The sequence below is a fragment of the Dasypus novemcinctus genome, chromosome 2, assembly GCF_030445035.2.
Source record: "Dasypus novemcinctus isolate mDasNov1 chromosome 2, mDasNov1.1.hap2, whole genome shotgun sequence".
Classification (NCBI taxonomy): domain Eukaryota; kingdom Metazoa; phylum Chordata; class Mammalia; order Cingulata; family Dasypodidae; genus Dasypus; species Dasypus novemcinctus.
The window spans coordinates 117564556-117575056 of NC_080674.1; the positions used below are offsets into that span (position 1 = coordinate 117564556).

The 10501-nt window shown below is 43.2% G+C and overlaps 1 protein-coding gene across 6 annotated transcripts in view; it reads right to left on the reverse strand.

Annotated features, from left to right (window-relative positions):
• EPB41L4A (erythrocyte membrane protein band 4.1 like 4A) overlaps window positions 1–10087 on the reverse strand; it is a 266210-nt gene extending 256123 nt beyond the window's left edge. For 2 of the 6 annotated variants that reach the window (XM_071209359.1, XM_004452449.4), the window contains exons 1-2: window positions 9468–10087; window positions 8669–9073 (exon numbers count right to left, since the gene is read on the reverse strand). In XM_071209359.1, the coding sequence (XP_071065460.1) occupies window positions 8669–8767 (99 nt within the window). In that variant the 5' untranslated portion in view covers window positions 8768–9073; window positions 9468–10087. Of the gene's footprint in view, window positions 1–8668; window positions 9444–9467 lie in introns of those variants that run through there. The other 4 variants (XM_071209364.1, XM_071209372.1, XM_058277064.2 and 1 more) reach the window with 4 other exon arrangements.
• Between the last annotated feature and the right edge of the window lie 414 nt (window positions 10088–10501).

Genomic DNA, 10501 nt, shown 5'->3' on the forward strand with positions numbered 1-10501 from the left:
TCTCTACAAACTCTCACAATCATCCTATGAGGCAGGCATAGTACCCCTCATCTACAGATGAGGAAACTGAGACAGGCTCAAAGAAGAGACAGGCATCCAACCATAAAGCCAATATGATATCGCAGGGTCAGGATTTGAAAACAGTTCAGGAAGAAGAGGGTAAAGCCTGATGTTGGCCTCAGAGCACCCCAGACCAGAGGCTGGCTCACATGTGAAGAAGTATGAGGGCCTGGACTAAGTTGGAAGAAGTGAGAAAGGTGGACGAACACCAGTTCTGGCAAGTGACAATTAAGGAAGCAGAGGCTCTAAGTCTGCTTCTCCAACACCACTCTGAATGAAGAGCCACAAGGGGGAAAAGGAATTGTTAAAAAAAAACGTGAATGGGAACATGCTGGCGAGCTCAGGAACCTGACCCTCACCCGTGCCACTGTATAGAAAAAAATGTATTCTAAAAAAAGCACTTTCTAACCAACACTGAAATCACAATCTCCACACAATTAGGAACTCTCTGCATAACTAACTATGCTTTCTCCCGTGCTCTGGACCTTCCTTTCGTAAACCATACACTGCTGCATTTGGTTTGGTTCCCTCTTCTGTCTCGGTCTGCTGATTCCTCCTGATTCCTCCCCTGCCATCTGACCTTTGGGTTATTATTGTCCGTGTGGGCTAGCGCTCAGCCCCTCTCAGTTTTCCTTACCTGCTGCAATCTCTCTTGTTCCAACTTCCTTTTGACATGTCAATATCCTCCACTTGAAAACAAACTTCTGGCAAGCCAGGAAGCCACTGCCTGGCCCTTTCAAGTCTTCAGTGATTATGAGAAGGGTCTCCAGAGGAGCCAGTTCAGCCCTTGGGGCAGTCCTTAGCCAGTCAGGGTGTTCAGTTACAGAGAAAAGGTTTAACAATAGGTAGCACTACGAGTGTCTGTTTTACTTTAAAAAATAAACAAACAGGAAATAAGATACTTGACTCAGAGGGCACAGGGATACAATCCACATTTTTGAGAATGGTCCAGACTCTGCAAATTGAAGGTACAGGACTTTTGAGGCACAAACTAAACAGACTGGTTCCCGACCTGAAAACACCTATTCTACACCTATGGCATGTGAAAACAGATGCCTGGCTCATGTTAATATATAAAAGTTAGAAACAAAACTCATGGTCCAGAAGCAAATGACAGATACTCATTACAAGCCGAAGGAGGATGATCCCACGCTCATGGATAAGCTTGACATGTGCCAAAGCAGTCAGTCTCAGAGAAGGGCACAGCAAATGTGATCCCTGATTTGTCATTTTATAGCATGCCTAAGGACAAATGTACTCTGGATCAGAATGAAAACGTATAAACTAGTTCATAAAGACCAAACATTTAATTTATTGACACCGTCTTTTTCATTAAGATTTAGACTACTTCCAGATGAAGTTTATGCAACATCAAGAGTGATATGGGTGGTACAGCAAGATTATCAATCACACTGATGGTTCCTGGTTGTATAAACCCAGAATGTGAAATCAGTTAACACTGTTCTCAGAGAGTTTAAGGAATAGGAGACCAGGAAGAAAAGCAACTAAATTGTGCAGATCCATTACCCAGTCTTGAAATATGCCCTTCTTCCAAAAAGTCTCAAGTTGGAAGGGGAAAGTTATATTTAAAAAGAAAGAGAAAGTAAATAGTTACCCCCAGGGTAAAAAATGATGTGATTCATGTTTTCTGAAATAGTAGTTGCTAACCGGCTCTTCAATGTGCTGCAGGCATTCATTCCACTGTACCATCTCATTTTCTACCCAGATCAATATAAAAATGAGAGAATTTTGGCAACTTATTTTCACAGTGAGATTTGCTTTATGTCATCATCCTTCCTGGTTTAAAAAAAAAAAAGCCAAAGGATCCTCATTATCCAGAAGATTTTCAACATGGCCTATGCCAACTGTAACATTCTATTCATTACCCCTATTTAAATTATATTTAATAAGCATCTGTTACATGCAGTGTATAACTATAGGTGCTGGGGATCACAGATAGCGGCTCACAGGCTATTGGAGGAGACAGACACAGCCAGAATTAATCTTTCCAATGTGGCAAGTGTTCTATGAGAGATGTGTCTGTTGTGTGCACAAGTGCTTAACTCTGCCTGGGCAAACTGCATTGAAGGCTTCCTAGCAGATGCCATACCTGATGCCAAGTCTTAAAGGATGGTTCAGATGAGTATGTGCTTAGGGAAATGCAAAAAGGTACACCAACTGCTGGGAATTTCACACACAAAATCACAAGAATCTGTTATGTCTCAGAAAATGTGAGCAGTTCTGCCTGCCCAGAGAGCAAGTCATCTGGGAGCCAGGGGATATATCAGGTAGGGTGCCAAGGCACTGAAGTATGGGCTTCCCCTCAGTAGACAGGAATCAGCCACTAAAAGAAGGGGAGGATGGGGAAAGGAGGGAAAAAAATAAGGTTAACATTTGCTGAGTGTCTACTAGATGCAAGGAAACTTGGATGTACTAGGTGAGCACTATAAATCTGTCCCCCTTTTACAGATAAGAAAATTTGAGAGTAAGAGAGGTTAAATATCTTCCTGAAGGTCCCACAGCTAGTGAGTAATTAGCGGAACAAAGATTTAAACCAGGTGGTCTGACTCCAGAGCTCATGGTTTTAATCACTCATTGTATGGTTCCCAGTATAAGAATATTAAGCAAGTTAAAAACACAGATGCCATATCGTTTACACTGGCATAAAAAAGGCCAACTGCTCCTCCCTCCAAAAAAGAAAAAAAAGGGAGGGGATCCTAAAATTACCTGCACCAATGCAGAAGGCTCCGTACCAAAGACTCAAGCATAAAGGAAGCTGCTACTTTCTATGGCAGTGGTTCTCAACTGGGGGTGATTTTGCTGATCAAGAGACATTTGACAATGTCTTGGGACATTTCTGGTTGTTACAACGGGATGGGGTGGTGAGGAGGGGTGCTCCTGGCACATCCTGGGCAGAGGCCAGGGATGCTGCTAAGTATCTACCAGCAGGAAGCCTCCACAACACGGAACTGTCGGGTCACCCTCTATAGGATATAACTGACACGAACTATCAAAGAAAATGTAACAATTTCCCATCTTAATTGTAGGTGTCTTAACAAAAATAGCAAACTACTGTCCACATGGCTAATCAAAAGCAGAGTCTGGTCTTTTGTCCCTACAACTTAGATTTAACTGTATCACCACACATGCTCAAAAGCACTGTATTAGTTCAAGTTTATTACAAACTTAGTTCACACTTCACATTACAGAATTCAAGAACAAACATAGTAACTGGGACCAAAATGTGGTCCACCATCAACCAAGAAAATTATAAGCAACTGGTGGACAACCATAAGCTGCTTTATGTAACAATATTTTCTCCCTTTAAATTGTTTTTAAGTCACTTTCAAACGACGGCTGATAAAAGGTATTCTTCATACTTTTTTCAGGAGAAAAAAAGACTTCTTATAAAATTGAGGCACATTTTATATACTGACTCATCTGAAGACATGATCATCAGATTTGAGTTTTAAAAATCTGGAGGCAGTGTGGAGGTAGGGGAAATGTGCTATTCTAGTCACATTTAATTTACTAACTGATGAAGACCCACCGCCATTCTTACACTAAAAGAAAACAGAATACCTTTGCTTGGCCCTATGTATTTTAGTGGTTAAGATAAAGGTATTTATATATTTACTTAATATAATTTATGAAAAACAATTCTTTTCACTTTCCTACAATTTCAGACATTAACTTTATTATTCTAAATTGCATGAAAACTATAATCCTTGGTAAGTGAGATGAATATATTAAGTCCCCACCTCATAATTTTTTAATTTATTAGTAAATTGCTGATCAAAGCATCAAAACTGACTCATAATATTCCCTCAAAAACCTCGGGCTCACTAGGAGGTAACTTCATTTAAAATTTAATGGAGTTTCCCCAAGATGTGGATGAGAATTGTGGTTGATGGTACAGATGCAAGAGTGTTCTTTGTGAGCTAGAGGAAATGTATATCACTACTTCAGGGTGTGGGGAATGTGGAGAAGCATGGGAAATATACAGCTGGAGTGACCTACAGACTGTGGTTAGCAGTAATAATATAATATTCTTGCATCTATGCAAAAGATGTACTGTGCTGATAAAAAGGCAGTATGGAGAATGTGAGCCAAATGTACACTCTGGACATGGTAACAATCAGATGATATTACCTTACCTGTAGCAAATGTTCTACCACACTGCTGTGTGTTGATGGAGGGGCGTTATTTGGGAATTCTGCACATGTGCATGATGGTTTTATAAGTTTACAACTTCCGTCATAAAAAAATAGTTAAAAAATAATAATAGGGTGGGTTGGTGGAGAAACACATCAAATGTAAGATAAGGACTATGATTAGTAGTAAGATTTTGACAATATTCTTTCATAATATTGTCTCACGACAATGCAAGGTGTTGGTGGAGGGTTGATGTGTGGGACCCCTGTATGATGTTATGCATGTTTGCTTTGTAAGTTCACAACTTTTACTATACACTTAATAGTTTATGTATGTTCATATATAAATGATAAAAAGATAATAGGGTGGTGGGGGGAACACTTTGGTTAGTAGTAGTATTTCAACAATGCTCTTTATTTTTTTTTCTCTTTATTTTTTTAATGTTACCTTCAAAAAATATCAGGTCCCCATATACCCCCACCCCCCTAATCCCACTCCTCCACCCATAACAACAACCTCCTCCATCATCATGAGACATTCATTGCATTTGGTGAATACATCTCTGAGCACCGCTGCACCTCATGGTCAATGGTCTACACCATAGCCCACACTCTCCCACAGTCCACCCAGTGGGCCACGGGAGGACATACAATGTCCGGTAACTGTCCCTGCAGCACCACCCAGGACAACTCCAACCCCCGAAAATGCCCCCATATCACATCTCTTCCTCCCACTCCCTCTTTAATCATTAGTTAAAAAGGTTTAACAACAATGCAAGTTACTGGTGGTAGGGTGAGTTATAGGAGTCCTGTATGATGTTATATATGTTTGTTTTGTAAGTTCACAACTATTATTATACACTTATTGTTTATGTATGTTTATGTATGAGTGATATACTACAATAAATTAAAAAATGAAAAAAAAAGGAAGTAAAAAAAATTTAATGGAGTTTCTATCTAACTGCCATATTGGTTTCATTAATTTAGCCAAATACATATAGAGAAAAATAAGCACCTCAGGGTTCATTATATTACTATTTAGGGGACTAAAATCTTGCTGAAATAAACATATTAGTCTATTTCATATTTACAGCAGTAATTTTGAGGACTAAACTTATAATCAAACCATATGATGTTTTGTCCCAAAAATCATTTGCTAATTAAATAACCTCTAAAAATAGTTTGAGCCATATTCAAATTTTGCTTCCTAAGAAAACGAAAAGATCTCTACCTCCCCTAGCACAGACTACAAAAGACATAACAAAAGTTTCCCTGAAGAAACATTACTCAAAGAAACTAAGCAACCAACCATAGCAGAAATCCTTACTTGAATAAACAGAGACAGCAGTAGAAAATAAACAACTGAAAAGCTATTGTGCGGCTCCACACACAACCAATAGGTTTCAGCTTATATAAACCTGGATTTTTAAATACTAGATAGGGCTCAATCTACAATCTGCACGATAATCACTTCCTGCCTGTCAAGGTGACTTTATCTCTAAAGCACTTCTAAGTGCCATGGAACTGAACAGTTAATAAAAATTTCTACACAACATCAATAGGAGTACAAAGATGTTACCTTTCTTCTGTTTTTTTTCTCAACAGAAAATTATTTTCCATTTAAATGCTACTCATCTTAACATGTAAGATGTGCAACTACGGTCTTCAAGCTAAAATATCTTCCATGGGAACACATTTTCCATTTTTTTCTAAAGTCAATAAAAAACTTTGATCTAAGTTGCAGAAAATCACTTTAGACCCAACTTTTTGATCTTTCATTCATTATTTAAATCCAAAGAATGTTTTTCAAAATGGTACATAGAAAAAATATTTTACCATGTTTCTCTCATACTACTTCTATTTTAATTTACCCCTAATAATCATCTTCTAACTCATAATGGATTACTAAAACAGCAATACAAGCTATTTCTTAAGTAACAAATAGGAATCAGTAAAATCTATTGAGGATGAAATATTTGACTATTTTAATGCAAAATTAGCTGTCTTCATTTCATTGAAGAAGAATAGGAAAAAAGGTCATCTCAAAATAACTATTAGAAAATACTTTTAAAAATATAGAGATTTTTCTATTTTAATTTCAGGGAGAAAATGCCTAATCTTGATGTCACAAGTTTAATTAGTGATTAGGTAGTGACTTCAATTAGTGATAAATCAAAACTATCACTACTATGGGGAGGCACCACAATAGTAGTTATTGGCTACTAACTTCAAACTAATTGTTTACTATTTCATTCATGAACTGCATTAATATTTATCTAATTAATGCATTATACAATTAATTATATCTATGTACTATAATATAGGAAAGTTTGGGGGGAAATTAAAGAAAATGCCAAGTACATACAGAAGAAACAATAATACAACTATTTTTCAATGTTTGAATAATATCTACGATGAGATGCTTTTTCATCTATTATACCATGTATAAATATACATATGTGTTTAATTTAGTACATACCACAAGTTGATAGGTGCTTAACACATGTATTTTATGGTAGCATGATAGTTATAGATAACGCAGTTAACTTGAACAGACATCTGTGTCACACATATGGCCATCAGAATAATTGTGGCATGCTTTTGTGGCACCAAAAGAGGCCAAGCCTGTTGCGAAGTGATTACTTTCAACAAAAGCCTTCTTAAATGATTGTTTAGCTACCTGGCATATCTCCAAAATAACAGTATTATAAAGTTGCTATGGCCTTAGAATGACTTACCAATTTTCAACCTATTTGTAAAACAAGATAAGCACCACTGGGTTTTTCAAAAAACTATGTATCAATATTTTTTATCCATATTTCTTTGACAAAATTATTCCATTTGATCCCAAGCCTTGGCTGCTCTCTTGACAGAATAATGTGCATGCTCCACAGCTGACAGGGGTACAGCTTTCATGATTAAATAGGAAGCTCACACTCCAGATGACTTTAGATTTTGCACTTCAGAAAGATTTCTTTGTTGTTTTAGCATCAGATCATTAGTCATCTTCTTCTAACATATCTGCCCCCAAACCAAAGGAAATCCATGAATTACCAAGATTTAAGATGTTTTCTTGATTTTTGCCTATTTTATGCACACAGCACTCCAAAGAATGTTACATCATCTTGTAAAGTAAGCTAGTCCCTGGTTTCATTTGGGGTGGGGGGGGAGATACTTTCTTTTGAAACATAAAAAAAAAGCTAAAAAATATAAAATGAACCCTCTCCACAAAAAGAATATGTTTTTGTTGGCCTTAAAAGGAAATATTAAATGAGGCTCTGATTTAGTTTTGCTTAGTATACTAACTACAGAAAAACATTCAAAAGAATTTCCCTAAAGGAAAGGGTTAACAATCTCGTAGCTTTGACAATTTTTGCCTTTTCTCCTGCAGAATTACACCTATGAAATTAGAACACACCGGTAATGGCAATATCAAAGCAAGAGTGCTCACAAAGCTATGTAAATCTATTCACAGACTCGCCCACGAAAATACCCAGGGCCTACCTACCGCATTAGGGTAACAAGACTCTAAGGGGACACTGGGCTGTCTGAATTTGATTTCTCCAACGCTCAGCTCTACGAGAGCCGAGCGGTTTCCCTTCACCAAACTCACCGGGTTATCTGAAATGTTTCCGTAACTTAAAACTGAGGGAGGAAGGGGAACAAAACAACAAAACGGTCGGGATTCTGATCACCTCTAGATCACATTGTTGCAAGACCAAAGGAAAGGCACAGGCGCGTCTATCAGGTTGTGCACTATAACGCAAGTATTTAGTAAAATAAAGGAACTGGATCTCCGGACGTTCCCACGGCCTTTTTTGTTTGGGTTCTCTAGATTAATAGTAATAATCGTATCTTAATGATCTACAAACAGGAGCAGAGTTATTTCTGAGTCACTTTGAGGGAAGTTTACTTAAAGTAGGTATAAAACCAGTTCGCTTGGGGAGAGGGAAACTATTTTCAGCACAAAAGTAGCACTCCCAACACAATCACAACTACCCAATAAATGTGTTTCAGCGAGAGAATGACATCAACAAAATGCCTCCGAGAAAGCCAAAGGAAATCATGCCTTCAAAACTGGAGTGGAGAAAGCATGTATATTCAATTCTGCGCCTCTTCTGGTAGCGCGGGGCCAGAGGGGCTTAGATAGTTTGGGAGGAAACCAGCGTTGGAAAGAGTTTTCGTCTCCGCCGCAGGACCGTGGGGACTGCAGCGGCGAGTTGGTGCGTGGCGTAACCTCTGAGACGTCAAACTCACTTTCCTTAATAGAGGATCACAAAGTTAACCCACCGCGACGCGTCCACTCGCCATCTGAGCGCAGGGGACCGCCGCCTCTTCGCACAGCACCGAGACGCAGCCCCCGGCCGGTCCAGTGACAACCCTCAGACAAAGCCCCAGACCCCCGACCCCGACCGGCTGCCCACCTCCGGAACGCGCCCCCGACCAGTGCCTACCTTGATGCCCTGCTGCTGGGTGGTGAGGGTTAATTTGGATTCATCCAGGAGCAAAACTTCACAGTAAAATTCTTCTGGAACAGCACAGAAACAGCCCATGTCTGCTGTGGCCGTCCCCAGCCAGGAAAGAAAGCTGCGACTGAGGCTCCGAGCCGCCCCCTCCCCTCAAGCGAGAGACATTAATTTGTTGTCCGCGCCGCGCGGAGAACGAGAGGAGCAGCTCCCGACGGTCCGGGCCCAGCGACGTACGGAGGTAAGAAAGGGGAGAAGCCTGGGAGACTCAGAGCCTGGGAGCCTCCGGGGAAGAGCGGGCGGAACTGGGCGCGGAGGGCGGCGGCGCGTCCCCGCGCATCCTGCGGCTCCGGCTCCTCCGAAGGCGGGGGCGCTACGGCCCCTCCCGCAGTCCTGGGGAAGACAAAAGTCGCCTGGCAATGGGGGAAAGAGGTAAGCAAGCGGAAGGGTGAGAGCTCGAGGCCCTCCCCGCACTTGGAAGCCCCTCGGAGTTCTGCAGCCCCCTCCCCCGGCGCCGGCTCAGAGCGCGGCCGCGGCACACAGTCCTCCCCTCCGCCTCCCGAGTCCCCGGCGGCCGCGCACTTCCAGCTCCAACCCCGCCCCGTAGCCCCCAGCCTGGTCCGCCAAATGGGGAGGGGTCGGCTTTTCTTTTGTGTCCGAAGTACCCACGACGCTCCAGCCAGGGGCGCAGGGGCAGTGACGAGAGTCGTCACCCAGTCCGCTAAAGCCCCAACCCGCCGGCACTGAGAAGCGGGAGGAGGGCGGGCAACGGCAGCTTGCTCCTTACCGACACCGGCGAGGGGAGGTCAGCTCGTGGCGGGGCGCGGCTCCGGTCTGGGGCCCCCCGAGCTCATCGCGGAAAGCGGTGTGGGGCCAAGTTCAATCTTTCCCTCCAGGAATATCCTACCGTGGCGGCGGAGTGCTGCTTCTCTTGGAGATTCAGAGAAGCGGGGAGTAGGAGAACCTGCGGGCGCCGGGGCCGGGAACGCGGAGGCCGGCGGGCGGGGCGGGGGTGCGCCCAGGGCGCGCCAGGCTGTGGCGGCTCCGGGAAAAGTTCTCTGGGCGGCGCAAAGGGTGGCGCCTGTGAAGAGAGCCGACCAGGTGCGGCTGGGCTGGGCCAGGTCCGAGCGTCTGAAAAATCCCTGGAGGGAAACCAGGACCCGGTTGCCAGGGTAGAGGGCGCCCCTTTGGGGCGGGGTCTCGGCCGGGGCGGAGGGCGGAGCAGAGGTTGTCAGAGCGGTGAGGTGCGGGAAGGTCGCGCTGCCCACTAGCCGCGCTTCTGTCCCGGGCTTTGGCCCTGCGCGCTGTTTCCGTTTCCCCCAGGAAACCGGGAAGCTGGCTCCGGCAAGGCAGGGCGCAGTTTCGCTCGCAGCCCGTGGTTCGAGCGCTGGGTGTCCCACGCCCTCTGAGCCGACGGCCGCGTTCCGGACCGGCGGGCACAATAGCTCTGAGGCTGCAGTGACCCCTAGTGGGTCCTCGTGTACGTGCACATGCAACTGAGGCCCAGCTCGGGGTAAGGCAGGGCCCTGCTGGCCTTCGCAGCAGGTGCAATCCGTGCTCTCCAGCTGTGAGCCAGCAGCCAGTTAACAAGTCGCAGTTAGAGGAGACACAAGGTAAGGGCACTGGGTAGGGATGCTGGTAGTCCTTCCAGAAGACTCTCTTTTCTATACTGAGTGTTAGAAAGCAAGAGCTTTGACATCAGATATGGTTTTGAGTTTCCCTCTTCTACTACTTATTAGCTGGGTAGCTGAAGCTGAAAACATTTGCTTAGAATCTAGAACTTTAACACCTTTTTAAAAAAAAAAAAATTGGCTTCCACCA